Source organism: Plasmopara halstedii (genome assembly GCF_900000015.1).
Source record: "Plasmopara halstedii genome assembly, contig: Scaffold_3109, whole genome shotgun sequence".
Classification (NCBI taxonomy): Eukaryota; Oomycota; class Peronosporomycetes; order Peronosporales; family Peronosporaceae; genus Plasmopara; species Plasmopara halstedii.
Genome location: NW_020190012.1, coordinates 585,274 through 602,355, shown reverse-complemented (window position 1 = coordinate 602,355; position 17,082 = coordinate 585,274). Strand labels below are relative to the sequence as shown.

Sequence of the window (17,082 nt, the reverse complement as noted above, 5' to 3'; positions counted from 1 at the left end):
CAATTGCCGCTTTAATCTAATAACCTCCTCATCATGATCGTGTTTTAGCCTTTCGTTTTCCAAAGTCAAACTTTCAAGTTTCAATTTTAAGGTCTGCCTTTCTTCCGCTGCTTTTCGAGTTACGTGTTGAATCTCCTGGTCACTCTCTCGAACCAATTGCTCCATAGCTTGACACGCCTCTCGCTGTTGCTCAAGCAACGCAGCATCTTCTTCCTGTCTCTCTTTTGCTCGTCCCTTGACTCTTTTCATGTCGTTTTCAATTTCTCTCGACCTTAAAATCGCATTTTTTAGCTCCTCAATCTCATACTCTGGCCACACCTCCAACACAACATGTTCCAACTCCACAAGCCGTTGCACTCGCTCCACAAGTGTCTCCTCATTATTCTTGTACTTCGTATCATAATTTCCTGCAGTTTCTAGCATCTTCCAGCGTTCCGAAAAGCCAAAAAGTGTCTGCTGCTGTTTTAAAATCCGCATCCGAGCTTGTGTCACTGTCTCTGCGGCTTGTTGTAGCGCTGTCCTCGCTGTCACATTACCTTTCACTTTCATATCTTCCGACTTTTTGATCAACATCGTTTGTACTTTAGTTAAGCGGGACGTCAGCTCCTCCATATTATCGTCAATGGCGTCGTCGCTCTCGCCATGTCGAAGTGCTAGAAGATGCCGTTGCTCGGAGATAAGCGCCAATGCTTGCCGTAAATCCGATACGGAGGATGTTAATGAGCGTGCCGCAGCCTCGTTCCCTTTCTTTTGTGCATCTTGCGCCTTTTGCTGCAGTTTCTCAGCCACGAGGTGCACGCGAGCAATGACGTCTTGTGCCATTTGGACTTTAAGGATTTTATTCATTTCACCCACACAAATATTGTGAGTCTTAATGTTGTAAATAGACATAAATTTGGAAAGGATCGAATATCTTGATAGATGGTATACTATTAATTATTATAGTTCCGAGACAATGTCAATACTGATGCTGAGCCATGACGCTCTCATAAATTCATCTAACTAAATGACTGTTATAATCTTGATCATGGCGGATACATTTCTTAAAAACAAATATTCCAAAGACAATAATTCGTCAGCAGCAAGACAATCGAGCATTGATCATAATGTTCAATATTGATATTCACAGCTGACTTTCTGCTTTGGACTATGTGTAACGGGGTAACACGTACCCTGGTAACAGAAGTTTGTGTCACACGAGATGTGCATGGTGTGACTGCACCTGCAGCGGGTTAGCGCTTGAAAAGGCGTGCTTTAGGTCACCGACCTTTCGTTCTTTACAAGAATCAAGTATGAGTTAGCGGATCGCAATCAGCGTATCCAAGAGTAATTATTGCCTTCTTCGGTTTAAAAACCAAAACTAATTTTTATTTATATTTATTTGCTGCTAAACCGCCTCAGTTTAAAAGTATAGATTTTCCTAAATTAATATAGTAAAATCTAAATACATGTATAACTACTGGCTACCTAGCCCCGTACCGTAATCTTGTTTGGGTGTGGTCACACCATGCCCATCTGGTGTGACACACACCTCTGTTACCAGGGTATGTGTAACCCCGTTACTCTCTCCCCCATTAAAATTGAGAACACTCACAGTTCCAATCGATTATTGCCTCAATGAGGATTGCGTGTCCGTTAGACACTGCGTCAAATCGAAACGATGTGTCAATGACTTCAAAGTCTCCAAGTCTCGTTGGTTCTGACGGCGAGCACGGGCAGAGCCCAACTTTGACTCCCGCACGCGGTGCAACGTCGGAGAGTACGTCCGCAGCACCGAGGGATGTTAATTCTAGGCTCAATGAGCACAAGCGTCGTGATCCGCGTACGCTTTCAGTGCCGAGTGCCCTCGTTGAAGATGTGGAGGTGGTCGACTATGAGTCTGACACTCCTTTTCCCGCATTGGATGACGAAGGAGGCGAGCTGCACCAGTGGCATGAGACGAGCCCTGCTCGCGCCTTGTGGGCCCCATGTCCATTCTCTGACTTCTCGTCAACTGAGGGACGTGGTGTGATCACCTATGACCTCGACGGCGAACAGAGGCGGCAGCTTGAAGCTGCCCATATGGCGGCTCTGAAGATCGCCCATCCACGGCCGGTCATTGACCCTCGTGTGGAATATGGCTTCCGCCCAGCGGATCCCGCTATGAAAGCGAAGGTAGCGGTAACTCGATCGTTACGCGTCCACATCATCGAACTCCCGGCCAGAACGGATAATGAACTTGCCACACGGAACAGCATACAGCCGTCTCATTTTTTTTAACCAAGCTCAGAGTCCTAGCAATATCACTGTGGACTGGTCTGGACAATCATAAATTCCATACCACATCTAGTCCGCACCTCAGTGCCATCTACTTTGAATGAATGACTGACTCAGCATCACTGTGAGAAAATGACATTCTTATCTTCATGACGTTTCGGCCAAGTCGAACCTCGTAAGAGATCGCATTCTGGATTCAGTTTAGAGATCCCACACTGGCAAAGGCTCCAAACGTTTTAGTTTAAAATTTCTTTGACAATCCTCGTCGCGCGATGCATGTGCTACGGTATCCATATTCGACATTATCAATATTTCCGCATATAATTTTGATACTGACACGTATAGTGAATTGCACGCCATCGCATCACACCTCGAATCTATCAGGGTTTCCATGACTTCACAAAACACCTTTAGCTGTCATTGGTAACCAACAAATCTGGACTGTAAGTTTAGACCTCTTTATGAAACACGCTCTGTTCAGGGTGGGTCGCATTGACCCAGGACATACACAGAGTAGATAATTTTTAGTAGGTGTCCTGTTGCTCGATGTATCTTCCGAGGGGTCTGTCGATCGGCTTTGCGTAGAGTCTCGACCCTTCGTACCTCTATACCGAAAGAGAATAATACAGATGTTATGTATGTAACACTTGCGGATACCACGTTGCTTCGCAGCAGCCAAGATATCACTCTCTGAACCCTCTGCCCGGCTAATTAACTGCAGAGCACATCTTCCGATCCGCGAGAGCCAGTCCGGCGCGGGAGCTAGAGGCTCTATAGACACACCGCTTCAGGCAGGAAAGGAAAAAGAGCAATATCTTGGCCATTGTCACTAAGATTTAGCTTTAATGTAAGTTTTAACCACGTAGTAAGAATCGAAGACGTCATACACAATGTCACTGTTTTCCAGTAGTCGCTAGAGTATATCTCTGCAGAGACGGCTGCTAGTGGCCGTATGTCGCGGTCTTGAAAGCTAGTTTTTGTTAAGACAGCTACCAATGGGTGTGAGCCGGGAATCTCCGAGGCTTTGTTGACTCGGAAAGAGATGAGCAGTTGTATGTTGCGGTATGCAGGGTAAAATACTGTTAAGGCGAATCGAAGAAGCAAAATGCTGTGATGTCCATAGTTTTTTGTCGTTGAATCGCGAGCGAAAAGGCCAGGCCCTGATGTCAATGAGGAGGATTCATCGTTGCCGAGGTATGGTACCGTTATGTCAGAACAATCGAGTAAAGTCGGAGTACTGGAACGATGTGATTCTGTGGTAAAAAATATCGTGAAAGGGGCGACCGGGGGTCATTGAAGATAAAAATCTTCTAGTTACTACCTCGGGCGTAATCTCTTGTCGATCTTGATGTGCTATTGCTAGGGTTGTGTATGCATAAAATTGTCATCACCAAGTTTGCAATGAGGAGCTGAGCCTCCCATCAGTCAGGGATGTGCAAGCATCGATAATGATCAAATAGCTCTGAGCGGACGGAGGGGAGGGCTGTTCTAACGGATCATATAAATTGTCTCTACCCTTCGTTGGGACTGTATCATGACGTGGATATAAGCCACTCTCGATGCGTGTTGCCCCAGTTTTCAAGGGTGCGCCATGCTATTGACTCGGTTTCGGGAACCAAATATTACGTAGCATGTTAAAGGCCCCAACAGTAGAACAGTGCGGCGTCATATACTTTATTTTGCGCAGAGCATGAAGAGAATTCGGTGAGAGAAAACAATTCTTCCTCTTGAGATCGACTATCTGCGTAAAAAAACACGGTAGATGGCACATTGTGGATACATACATCAAATCAAATGTAGATGTTGTTGGCGGAAAAACTCTGATTCCAAGAAAAGATGTGGTGTGGAGCAGAATACTCGAAGATTCACTGTACTCTTAACTTGGTCGATGGATATCACCAACTGTGCCTAAAGCCGAAAACTCCTCTCATTGCTGAAATGTACTGCGAAATTATTTGAGTGACTGAATATGTATCTGAAGCTATCTTACGCACTGGCGTTGTTCAACAGTCTGGTGACGCAGCTTTAGACCGCATTGTGAATACGCACATGCATAATTTGGCAATACATCCGTTTATATTTCTGTATAGCATGAGAAGTCGATGTGAACATCCCTATCGAAAACTTTCGGATACTCGAGTGTATGAGCTAATAAAATTCTCATTAATCACAAATGGTGACGTCTTTAGCACCGACGATATCCCAGTTTTGGTTGGAAGCAACTATCGGCAGATCCCGCTAAGATCAAGAGCATAGCATACCTCGTATCAAAACAATTCATGGAAGTGGCTTAGCCTGGCTAACTACTTGCAGAAGTAAAGTTCAGATTATACCGACAATACAAGATCCTTTGCCGATCTCCGTTCAATAAATGAGAAATCGTGGCAGAAAAGGTGGTCTTTGAAGCTGTAAAAGAAAACCCTGTCTATGTTATCTTGTTCTCAGGCCGAACTTCTAAGTTTATAGACTATGGTCTGCTTCAATATGGTATCAATGGCATGTATGCGTCGTTACGTTGCTTTCATAATGACATCTCTGAGCGACTAAGAACCACATATTATTTTCACTTGTCTTGCGTAAAGCAGTAAAAGATTGATATCACAAGAAGCTGCTTGCTATGAATAATGTTGTTGTCAAGCTCGAGGTCGTTTGATCGGCTTCAATCTATCTGTGATTTATCCTCAACTTATTTTCATAGCGGTACGCTTTGTAACTTATAAAAAGCGAATCAAGATGTCTTGTGTAAACCTGGGATAATGGCACTTGCCAATCTTAAATGTTAATTAATTATGTAGGAGACATGCAAAGAAAATGCATTCCATCAAAGTGTCTTCAACGCCAAGGAGAAATTTGTCATTATCAGCAACCGCTTTTCAAGTGCGAACATTAATGTCCACATTTACTACCCCGTTTTCTGCGCGACTGTGCATTTACAGCGGACGATTCGTAAACCGGTGGTATGACAGAATACGCGAATTGCGTGTTAAAGAATATTCCCAGAAGTACTTGTGTGGAGCCACCACGGTGTTGGAAATACATGATTCTATTTGTTGCGTTCGTGTTCAACTACGCTAAACACGCTTCCACAACCTTTACATCATTCTTCAAGTACGGTTATCCTCGCGCTCTTCTGACACCTCCAACGATATGCTTTTGGTCTTGGTGGGAGACGGGTCGTTGCTAATGATCAACATGATACACTAAGGAGCAGCATTAACAACATTTTGATTCAAATAATGATCTTCTTGCGCGGAGTGGAAAACGCTATGAGTGAAAGTCAGGGTATGCAGATGCGACATACAGATGAGAAAGGCAGATGAAATGCAAACGTTTTTACTAGTTCTCATCAAATGCTGCTTGAAATATATCGGTCTGCGTTCTTGTTACATTGGACTATGGCCGCAGCCTGAGAGCATCAAATTACACCTCAAACATATCTAGGGGAATGCAAACACGTTCTGTTTTTATGTAGCCTTACATGCGCCATATCACATCCCCGCAATCATGATGATCAAGACTCAAAGCGCACTTTTGGAGAGAAACGCCGCTGCGATTTTAAAAGATCATTAGATCAGCCGTGCGAGGGTAACTCTCCGCCGACTCTGCTCGATAAGCGATGTGATATCCTCTTCCATGCTGTGGGTCGGTATGCTTACTATGGTTATAGCCACATTTAATAAAGTGGACGGACTACCCCTTCAAGAGCGCTTTGGAGTTTGAGCTTATAGCTGCAATATGTATTGGTGTCGTCGAAGCTTACGATCTGACACATTTAGTCCTTACGGTTCCGAAGACAAAAGGTCATGACGCACAGTGTACTTTCCACTAGCAAGAGAAGCCAAGCCTTCGGTCAAATTCGAAAATTGGTCTGCAGCTGAGGTACCGACCTTATGGCACAACTGTAGCCGCTGACAGCACGAACTAAAGGTAAAGTTCCCGCCTCAATTCCACAAAGTCAAGCACTATGCGACACTTTGATCTGACATCAGCTTCATCGAAAGTACCTTTTAAAGGGTTAGGCGACAAGCCTTCCTAGCTGAACGCTCAAAATGAGCTGTCTCTCTTCAGCATTGTAGCACAGTGTTATTTGCTCAGTCCTCGTGGAGGTCGTTGATGGCCCTAACGGTAACATATTCAATTTTTTGAGCGGTAATCCACTTGGGGTCTGAAATACTCACTAAAAAATCCGGGGGCGCGTTTTGCTTTCCAATTGAGCTAACCCATTGTCGCGTTTTTTATGCGCGCAAGTAAGTACTTACCTATTTGTACGTCTTTAGCCGCCAGCACACGAATCTCATTGAGATGCACCTCATTCTTGTATAAAAACGGCTTGCCAGAGCGGCATCGTGCGACTCATGCATAATTGCGCTCATCATGAAGTACAATACACACTGTGTTTCTTACAGGTCAGTGCTGTGGTATAGCAAATATAGCAGCTAGATGTGGCGGCGTAAACGCACTGTCAGATGCTCATATCAGTGACATTAAAGCTCCAAAAAACCCTTCTTAATAGCTGTCAATTGCGCAGCACGCGCTGTTTCTGATTCGTGGGATTTGCCATTTTTTTCGGCAGGTGTGGCGACAGCGTCGCCGTGGTCAATTTTGAATGATATTATAAATCTTAAATGGCTTCGAGACAAGCAGATACACCTTAACTTTGACAAAATCATGCCACATCGCAAGTAGCTACTAGCCATTAACAGAGGATCTTTCGCCGCCGCTGAAGCTGGCGAGACTCGAATAGGGTGCACACGCGATTTCTTTCACAGCCTTGAATGCGGCCAATCTTGCCGTACTACAGCTCCATTTAGTAATTATACTAAGAGATTGATGAGAGATCGTGTCATGTCAATACAATATGCATTGTACCTGTGCAAGTAAGTAGGTGGTCAGGCCAAGCCGTTTTCTCTGAACAATTGGGTTAGCGGCACTAGCTAAACTTCTATGATCTTGGTCTTTGCGGTGTCTATGTTTGTCGACATTGCTGAATAGCTGATTTGAGCATATACAACCACAACTCGCAAGTGCTTGATTTACATGTTTACATTCGATTCCCCGTTCTCTATGCGATAATTAACGAACATGTCGCCAAAATAGGTCAGCGCGAATGCATGATACGGCCTGACCGGCTTCATAACCAGACATTTAAGCGGCACTGGCGCGGTGACAGACTCTGGGACCCTACCAGTTACTCCTAGAGCATCTCGCTCGTATCACCATATAATACTACTACTGAGTAAATAAGTAACCAATGATCATCGACACTTGTACTGTATATTTCACCTAGGATTTTACCTCAATTTGATAGAAATCTTTTGATCAGTAGGTAATACGCATCGAAGAAGGTGCGAACATTTTACAGGGTACACTCAATCATGCTATTTTTCAGCACATACCCTTGTACATCGGCGCACAAAATGAGCTAGAACCTTCCATTTGCTTATTGTAAGCATGCGCAAACTACCACTTTCTTTTATACTAATTGAAACAGAAGTTGGTGCTGAGAGGTAAAACTTGCTCCTCTCACCAATCCCATTTTTCACCCGCATGGATAAAATGTATATGGCAGCCGCACTTGTTTCGTGCTAAGAACACAAAATATTACTCAATATTTATTCCCGGGAACTAGACCAATTACATGACGCGCCTCCAAATTCGGGTGTTAAACTGTAGCGGGTATCTTGTCGCCCCGTCGAATTGTTTGTTCAACAAGAAAAAGAGCTGTTGACTGTAGCTTATTGCTGTTTTAATCTCTCACTCAGTTTTATGCGAGTCTCCCCTAAGATGATTTTTCCATGGCGGATGGGAACCAGCTTCTCCTCCGATACTAGAGCAACAAGTTCGTTTTCGCGTCATACCCCCTTCTTTGCACGCATTTTTCAGCTTGATTACTCTACGAGAGCGTTTACATGAGGTAGTGACGGTAGACTTCCATTTCCCAGGACTTCTGATCACTCAATTCACGGGTGAACAAATTTGTTCACCACAAAGCCATGACCAAATAATGCTCCACTGTGAGAACGTCTCTTAGCGTTGGTGACTCAACTGTACCTTCCCACCGTGACAAGCATAGACCATTCTGTGAATTCCGGGGCCTGACCGCTCCAATCGCGACTCACAGTCGCCAGGCTATAGAGTGGCATACGGCCGCTTATTTCTGTCTTAGCGAAGATACACAGCCACACGTAACCCCCAAGCCTTACTCGAATCCTAACAGTATCGTTGCTAATAATATCAGGCGACTCCAATTTTGATACAGACGATGTCACAGCTTTGTACCCCCGCCAGAACTGATTTTTCGAGTTTATGCCGTACCAAAGTAGTGTACCACGCTGTGAAAAGGATATACTTTAGAGGGAAATTATAAAGAAGTTTTGAGCTCAGGAGAACCTAGAAAATATTTTTTCACACATCGTTAACGCCTCTACTCATATCTCACTGTTTCGACTGTATCTCGTTGCACTTGATTGCACGAGGCCATTTGATAGTTCGGGGATTTTGCCCTATTGGTTTAAACAAGCAATAAACATGGTCTGTGAGCCTCGTCTTCTTGTGATTGGGGCTGCATCCCAGTGGCCCTAACCCCTTTAAAGTACAACATAACTATTTTTTTACGTATCACGCGCGGTGCGGCTACCAGAGAGTCAATATTTTTCAGTGAGAGGTCTGTCTCTTACCCCGCGTGAACCTTCGACCATCTCAACCGGGAGGGAAAGAGGCTTTGATATTTGGTTTTCCAACCGATGTAACATTGATTAATGCCTCAGCGCTGCTTTGCAACCAAGGGATCTTTCACAAAAGCCCGGCTGATGTCCATCAAATCGATAATACATTCACTGCTACCAGACACATCGCTACTTTTATATGTATAATATTTAGATTCGATGTTGCGGGTTTACTATATATATTTAGTATATTTAGGAGCATCTAAACTTTTAAACTATAAAAAAAAAAATAAAAATAAAAATCAGTTTGGAATTCAAACGAAGAGTCAATTAGCCTCGGGAAGGTAATAATTACTCTTGGAGTAAGCGGATTGCGATCCGCTAACTCATACTTGGTCCTTGTAAAGAACGAAAGGTCGGTGACCTAAAGTACGCTTCCTCAAGCGTTCTGCTACGGCAGCTCCGCTGCATTCCACTTCCTACTTTGATTATTCCAATCTGACAGACCTACGCTTTGTTTACAAAAAGACTTTAACGAGTGGCTCTCACAGGATGCCTGACGCGGTAAGGCCTGCCGAAAGAGAAAGTGATGGATACGTTTTCGTATGACTGCATATACTCCGAGCAGCTCCAGTGTGCTGAGTTTTGTTGTACGTGTGGGAAAGACCTTCGCAACGAACATTTCTGCAGGAGACTATCCGACCACCAGTTCTTAATTCTTAGACACAGCCCGCTATTTTATTTTGTTCTGGTGTGTGACTGAAGATTTTCACCGCACATGGCAGGCCTGATTAGGCACGCGAGAACTCGCAACATTTGTACGTCGGTAGGACTTCTGATGAAAAGGTTTCATTCTCAGATATCTGCATTCACTCTCCCGTGCAGCATCCAAGCGGCTTCGCTTTCTGCGCGTATCGTTAGCGCAAAGCGCTGCTACTCAGTCTAGAACAAGCCGGATCCACAGCCATCCCAAGCTCGTATCTGGAGATAGATATTTTTGCTGTCCCTGCTTCTAAAATGCTTGATACGCAACACAGAAAGAGCTTTATGGAAGTCGGTTGTGCTTTCATAGATGTCTGTTTGAGATGTGATTAACCACGTTTAATCATATCTGAGAGCTCTACGGACTGGCGATGATCGCTACTGGGTCTTGGACCGCCAATGGCGCTATCCTCGCAAATTTACTAAAGCTGAAGGCTTCTTAAGAGTGTATTGTTGTTTTGGGGGATAGATCTGCAAACGAATCATTGTTCGTGCTCACAGAGGCTACAGCCTTATTCCTAATTTGTCGTTAAATTGCCGACAAGTCCTACCAAGTGCAAAGGAAATCTCGTACAATTTGACTCTCGTAGATCGCGTTCGTCAGCGTATAAAGCCCAACCATCCACCGAGAGCCTTCTCAGTGACCATCTGCTTAAGCGTCTACCTGGAAGTGAAGCTAGCTTAATATGATACGATATTTGCTCCTCAATATTTGTCTGATGAAATCTTACATAACGCAGCATGTCCCACAGAAAACTAATTTTCGTAACATCATCACTTTCATCATAACCCATCGATATGGTAATATATCGTGCTTCTCTATCATGGGATTTTCTGAGCTTTGCTCGAAGTTCTGAGAACAACAGCGAAGAATACAGCCCTCAGTCGGTACATTCAAGTTATGTTGAACTATTGACTAACAGCGAGGTAGATATTAATAACGCCCACGTTATCGTTACTTCATGACACAACTCAATGCGAAAAGCATCTTGCAATATGTGTATCGGACATCAGAAAATGCTAAATCATTTGCTCATGCCCTATTATTCCAGATGACGCGCTGGGCGTAAAGAAACCGAATGAGAACGAAAATTTATCGCACCTGCACTGACCACTTTTCATTATCGCAGTAGCGCTGCACGAAGTGAATTGGTTCTTTACCCTTACAGTACCGGCAACGTTGCTAACTCAGTCCTCACTTTGAGATTAACCAGAAAGGCATCTAATGTTAAAGATATACATAAAAACTACTGGTTTATCTTCTCGCAATATAATTTCCAATATACAGCACGATTACGGAAGCACATCTTTTGAATAATTCGCATGCAGACTCAAGACGCAGTTGGGCAAGCAAATTGTTTGAAGATGTTTGTTTTTGATATTCAATACTGGAACGCAGTTAACAGGCGTAGCTACTGTTGACCGAACGTTTCTGTATCGTAACTGATTACCTCCAAGCACCAACGATGGGCGCCAGAAAAGTATCTCTCATGTTGCTGCTTTGACGACAGGCGTCAAGAAAGTCAGATGGGCAGCTGGTATGTTTATGGGCGAATCTGAACACAAGTTTCGGATTCAATATCATTCCTATTACTTAAAACTATCGCGGGAGTGAAATCAAAGACGAGCCGCATGCAGCACTTAACGTTCTTAAAAGTGGAATACCTTGCGTTAAGCTCGGAACAGCCACTCAAGCATCGAGGTCCTATAGAGCAATTGCGTTTCACAGCGATGGGGCACCAGAGAGACACTCTGTTTGATTAGACGCCTAGTAATAACTAAAGAGGCACCAATCAAATAAGAAAGAAAGCCTTAGTAAGAGATGAGTACCCCACTAACGCAATCGAGAAGTACAGAGTATCTAGCAGATCTTTGTAGATTCATCCTAAGCCACAAGCCATGTATGGGCTGTGTCATGCTCCAATCAGCAATGCTCAGCGGCACTATATACCAACTTCAACGTGGCTGCCTCGTCACGTTTCTCCAATCCGTGAGGTCAACACTTTTCAACTTCCTAAACTTGCGACACATCACCAATTCAATGGGCATTCACGCACAACAAGATTTTCTTCCTCGCATCCATCGGTCGATGCCGCGAGCCACCAAGTCCCCGCGCGAGCTCTCAAAACGCTCAAACTCTCGCCGTCTTTCCCATCCTGTGGCCATTAAACTACCCGAGGACGTTGGTGCACTGAAGCAGAAAATTCTCAAGTCACATCCAGCTAAGTTCATGCGCTTCAGTTTGAGCCATATGCGCCACGTAGCCGTTCCACCCGTGCTTATTCCAGACTTATTCAACGACCATCGTGCCATTCGAACGCTTGTGTCCGGAAAGAACGTGCCGCTTACCATGCGCATGTGGAAGAACAGCAAGAGACAAGTACGACATCTCGACATGATTGACGAGTACGTCACCTACCGCTAACTTTGCGTATACGTCTCGAGTCTATTAATTTCCGTGTATCGCGATGGAGTGATACAAAATTATAGTGGTGTGTTGTACAATACTGATGAAAGCTGAAATTTTAATACAGAAAAGTATCTTTGGGACATATTTAACTGATACACCTTTGGCTTTGAATTAGACATGTAGTGAAAGATTTAATAAGATAATTGCAAAAAAATTGTTAGAATGCTAAGTAAAACTTTAAATCTAGACGCAATTAAGCCACACAATGTTGTATAATTACAATCACTTTCTTTGCTTCGACAACCAATTAGGAATATTTAGCACTTATTTCTAAAATTGATTTTGAAATCAAATTTCTATCGTATACTACAGGGTATAATTGTGCAAGCACGATTCTTTTTACGAATTTCACACGATCACAATTAATTATAATATGTCAAGTATAAACGGTGGCAAGATGAAAACAGATTTAAGTGATATTTCGTTTATAAATACTGCATGTACGGCGACCTCGGCCGTGGGTGGAAAAAGCACGTCCGTTGACTAGCTCATTTGGTTAGTAGCTTCAATCCTTCATCGATATAATGTGCAGCGAAGCGGATAATCTTCGGAAATCTGCTCCATGTGGTGCATTTTGCGTTTCGTGTTGTCCCACATACTGCGCGTGAGTGGTACATTGCGGCCAGATACAGTTATTGACAACGCGCGCTGACTGTTTAATTCGTTGGGAATTTCGACAGGAGGAACCACTCGCTTCTTCATGTGACTCATGCTAAAACGCTTTAGCTTGGCGTTATGTGTGCGTATAATCTTTTCCTTCAGTTGTTGCGCTTCCTTCGGCAGCGCGACTGTGGGTGTATGGTTGCGGTGCCAGCGCAGACCGTGATGTTTGCCGAGAGATGACACCACACGAGGTTTGGTGGCTTTTTCATGGACGTATGATTCAATGTAATGAGGCTGCACTCCCATAATTTCTTCTAGAAGATGTAGGTGTTTGTTTTGATGCTGGAAAATTGAAATGTGATCGATAGATGGCAGGTCATGACTGGATTGAATGATTGGTTCGCTGTCGCCATGCTGCATAGTCGGGACACGAGCTCAGGCGAACGTTATAAAGATTCAGCCCACGTACTATCCGTCGACTGTCGCAGCTGGCCTTCCAATCACACTGAATACTCTTCAAGCTAGGATAAAGTGACGACATGACCTATCCGTCGACTGTCGCAGCTGGTCTTCCAATCAATCTGTATGAGAAAAGACCGTTTCTTAGATGATTCTACTTCATCTCTGTGCGGACACTCTAAAACGCAGCAAGTCAACGCTTAAAAACTTAAAAAGCTTATCGAATAGTATCTGTATGATTTCTGCATATATGTCTAAAAAACATTATAAGTATACATGATTGGGCTTCATCGCAGTGGCGAGAAAGTAGTATATTATTTGAGCTCGATTCGTAGCGTTTATTTCGACTGTCACATTTGGTACCGATCATGGGTGATCCATTTCGGCGGCAAAACCGGTGCAGAGTTTGCTGCGCTGTCTGTTCGCAAGATACAAGCCGGATTTAGGAATCTTGTCAGCTTAAGCTGTTCGCACCGGAATTCTGGATTCAAAGTTTATGCTGGCTGAATACCCTACGTCCAAACATGCTGATTGCCGTAATCTTAATCGATTGGCATCTGTGCTTCGTGTTGTCACATAGCCAGGGTAGTCGATTTGCTATCTTAGCCCTTGAATCATCACTTAAGAGCTAAAAAAAGACATATTTATCTTCAGGCAAATGTTTCTTCTTATACGAAAACTTTCAGTCTGTGCGTCTGTAAAACTGTCAAATGTAATGTCATCGTTTTTTTGGTCTAGTCCCTTTCGCTGTAAAGCCTTAGGAATCCTTTCTTGGACGCAGCACCACGTTCTCGCATAATAGATGGCGATACCGCAACTAGTGGTCCTCACGTTGTGATAATTTGGTAACTTACTAGAAGGGTATGAAAAGTGGGTTGCTTTTGTGCTGAAAGATCGATGAAACCCGGCCATTATGGAGCAAGATTGTCATTAGTAGTTATGTGTGGACTATTTTCAATGGCTGGAGCCAACATGGAGTGATTGGATTGGGTCGTGCGTCACGCTGCTCTTATTATGGCGATGAAGAATTAGCCTATCCATATGTATTTTCCGTCGCTGCCGCAGTAGATACCTGAGGTTTGGTAAAGTATATGGAGAAGTCCAGCCAAAGACTTGACCTATCTGTCGACTGTCGCAGTTGGTACGTCGTCACTTGAACTAAGAATGTAGTACAAATGGATAATATTTATTTAGTAACGATTAGAATATATTTACCCTTCTAAGATGATGGCAAAAATTTGATCTAAATCAAATCTAAATTAATATTACCGATAATATTAATATCCTCTCGATGACATGCTGATGTGCTTATATACATTTTCAATGGGGTACTGCAAAGTTCAGAATCTTGGGTTGTAGGTATCATCTCAAGATTGATTTGCAAATATTAGTATCAGAATATAAAGAGTATAAAGAATATAAAGATACATTGTATAAAAACGGCATAATTTATCTAATCTCTATCTAACTTACTGCAAATGAAGAAATTAAGTTAATATTAAACTTTTGCTAGCTGACACTTGCAACAAATAGTTTTGAAACAGTTTGAATCGCTACATTGGAGTCACGTATTTTTCACCGGTAAGTGACATATTCGTCGATCATGTCAAGGTGCTTGGCCTTCTTCTTGCAATTTTGCCACATGCGCATGGTGAGCGGTACGTTCTTGCCCGATACAAACGTCTTTGTTGCGAAGCGTTCATTCAGCGTATCAGGAATGATCACGGGTGGAGTGGCCATGTGGCGCATATGACTGATGCTGAAGCGCGTGAGCTTGGTCGGATGTGATCGAAGAATTTTAAACTTAAGTGCGCGCACATCCTCGGGCAACTCGATGGCCTTAGGGTGGGAGCGATGACGAAAGGTTGAGTTCGGTGATGGTCCGCGGAATGTCTTCGTAGGTCGCGGCTGCAATCGCTGCATACGTGGTAGATAGTTTCGATTCACCTGTACAGCCATTTTATGGGTTTGTGCTTGACAGTGAGAATTGTGAAATGAAGCTTTTTTACGTGACGAGGCAGCTCGGTTGAAGAACACGCTCCGACCATGCGCCTGTGACAGTGGATTGGCTCACAGGTCTGACGTGGTGGTTTTTAGAACCATGATTGGACTGAAGTATCGCAACCAATCTGAAAGATGTTCTTTCGTCATTACCGAACGCTGTGCCGCAAGCGTGTATCCGACGACGTCTGGTATCGATGCAGCACTTTTGCTCTTGAGTTGGGTATAGAGCCTGCCAGTATTGCTTGGACGCAATCTTTCTTTCTTCACGAATGCACTGGCTTCACGTGCGTATCTTATGATGTCTGTTTGAGCGACAGCGCGATGATTTATTTATGTAAAAGAACGTAGAGAGCTGTCTTTATTCGAAATAGCATATGACATGCACGTTAACACGCTTGAAAGCGTGAGTTTCTATATTCCGGTTATATAACACACAGCCTCAATCGATCTTACAGTACACTCGACTCGTCGCGTTTTGGTTGTGAAAATGTGCGTTTTCTGGCACTGATGATGTCCATGTGCCTTGTCGCTGTCTCCGTAAGATTCTGAAGGACATTGTCGTGGCGCTGAGCCAACAATTCTTGTGCTGTCGTTGCCTTCCAGCTATTATATCAGTGTAAAATTTTCACTGTTGAGGTGCGGCAATTTTTTTGAAAAGAAGGTTCTTAGCAACAAAGTGCGAAATAAATCATTGTTTCTAAATACATGTGGTGTATGGTGTTAAACTTTTTTTTGAGAAATCAAGGAAGCATGCGTGCTATATTAATATCTTTTTGTATGTGTTCTATGAGTACATTTAGTGACAGTAATTTCAATCATCAGGCGACGGTTTTCAGGTTGATACAAAGTCTTGCAAACAGTGAGGGTTAAAAAAAAAGATTCATGCAGCAGCAATGCGCAGCAGCGGTTCGCATCATTGCAATTAATTATGAATTTCCTTCTGATTTCGATTGCCCCAATAGTTATCGTGTTAACATTTAAAGCAACCTGTGTGGATCTGCGCATATAAGCTTTAACAATACCCGCCATTTTGAAGTTATGTTGGCATTGTTTAAAAAAAAATATTTGTGAAAAACACTTCAGTACTTTACCGCAATACAATACTGATTGGCTATTTTTATTTAAAATGTTTTTCGGCAGAATGACGTCAATGGCATCATCGATTTGAGGAGGGTATCGAATTTGCTGCTTCTCCGCATTGTTTGTTCTCACTGGTGAGAAGAAACATGGAGGAGGTGGAGAAGAAAGCCGTGGAGAACGTCAAGCTTCGATGTGGCGTGTATGGCGAAGGGAGCGTGTTCTCCGTCGAGATTCAGCGCGACGCCGACGTGGAAGCGCTGCAGAAGGCCATTGTGAATGAGAAGAAAGACGTTAATCTTCGCTTCAACGTTGATCCAGCCTTGGTGACGCTGTACTTGGCGAAAGAAAAGAAGAAAGGCAAGAAAAGAAAGTGGCTGGAAGACGACGACAATGTCAAGGGTTTTTTGCGAGGCCAGATTACCAAGAAATATAAGAAAATGCGTCCTTCGTGGAAGCTCAATAAGGAGGAGTACTTTGGGGACTTTCAGCTCGGTGAAGAAGAGATTCACATCTTGGTGGAATTTCCAACGCAGAAAGTTGCTGCTCCGAGCGGCGTTATACCCCCTTTGCCACCAACTACACTACACCGTCACCCCGAACGTCTCAGACGATGGGCTGCGATCAATGCAATGATTCGCCAGAAGAATCAAGACGCGAACCAGAAGACGACGACTAAAGACGCCAAAAACACAAACAAGAAGCGGGAAAATCACGATATCGACAAGTCCGTGGGCTATTCGACTCTTTGCTGGGAAGACATCAAACCTATTTACAACTTCGACT

General features: G+C 43.6%; 6 protein-coding genes across 6 annotated transcripts in view; 3 read left to right on the top strand and 3 right to left on the bottom strand.

Annotated features, from left to right (window-relative positions):
- Positions 1-822, bottom strand: part of PHALS_07442 (Six-bladed beta-propeller, TolB-like) — a gene marked incomplete at both ends in the record, with an annotated part of 1,792 nt that extends 970 nt beyond the window's left edge. Inside the window, one exon of the mRNA XM_024720907.1 lies at positions 25-822. Within this exon, the coding sequence (XP_024586059.1) occupies positions 25-822 (798 nt within the window). The remainder of the gene's footprint in view (positions 1-24) is intronic.
- A 2,205-nt stretch (positions 823-3,027) lies between these two features.
- Positions 3,028-3,644, bottom strand: PHALS_07441 (uncharacterized protein; the record flags this gene model as incomplete). Its single annotated transcript, XM_024720906.1, has 2 exons — positions 3,028-3,509; positions 3,578-3,644. The coding sequence occupies 2 exons, from the start codon at positions 3,642-3,644 to the stop codon at positions 3,028-3,030; spliced, it is 549 nt and encodes a 182-aa protein (XP_024586058.1).
- Positions 3,645-11,724: 8,080 nt separating this feature from the next.
- PHALS_07440 (uncharacterized protein) lies at positions 11,725-12,108 on the top strand (the record flags this gene model as incomplete). The annotated part of the gene is made up of 1 exon (XM_024720905.1): positions 11,725-12,108. One exon carries the CDS (start codon positions 11,725-11,727, stop codon positions 12,106-12,108), a length of 384 nt encoding a protein of 127 aa, XP_024586057.1.
- A 607-nt stretch (positions 12,109-12,715) lies between these two features.
- PHALS_07439 (uncharacterized protein) lies at positions 12,716-13,138 on the top strand (the record flags this gene model as incomplete). Its single annotated transcript, XM_024720904.1, has 4 exons — positions 12,716-12,757; positions 12,834-12,855; positions 12,916-13,041; positions 13,125-13,138. The coding sequence occupies 4 exons, from the start codon at positions 12,716-12,718 to the stop codon at positions 13,136-13,138; spliced, it is 204 nt and encodes a 67-aa protein (XP_024586056.1).
- A 1,652-nt stretch (positions 13,139-14,790) lies between these two features.
- On the bottom strand, positions 14,791-15,174 carry PHALS_07438 (uncharacterized protein; the record flags this gene model as incomplete). The annotated part of the gene is made up of 1 exon (XM_024720903.1): positions 14,791-15,174. The coding sequence occupies one exon, from the start codon at positions 15,172-15,174 to the stop codon at positions 14,791-14,793; it is 384 nt and encodes a 127-aa protein (XP_024586055.1).
- Positions 15,175-16,445: 1,271 nt separating this feature from the next.
- PHALS_07437 (CRN-like protein) overlaps positions 16,446-17,082 on the top strand; it is a gene marked incomplete at both ends in the record, with an annotated part of 714 nt that continues 77 nt past the window's right edge. The window contains one exon of the mRNA XM_024720902.1: positions 16,446-17,082. This exon is cut by the window's right edge and continues 77 nt beyond it. Within this exon, the coding sequence (XP_024586054.1) occupies positions 16,446-17,082 (637 nt within the window).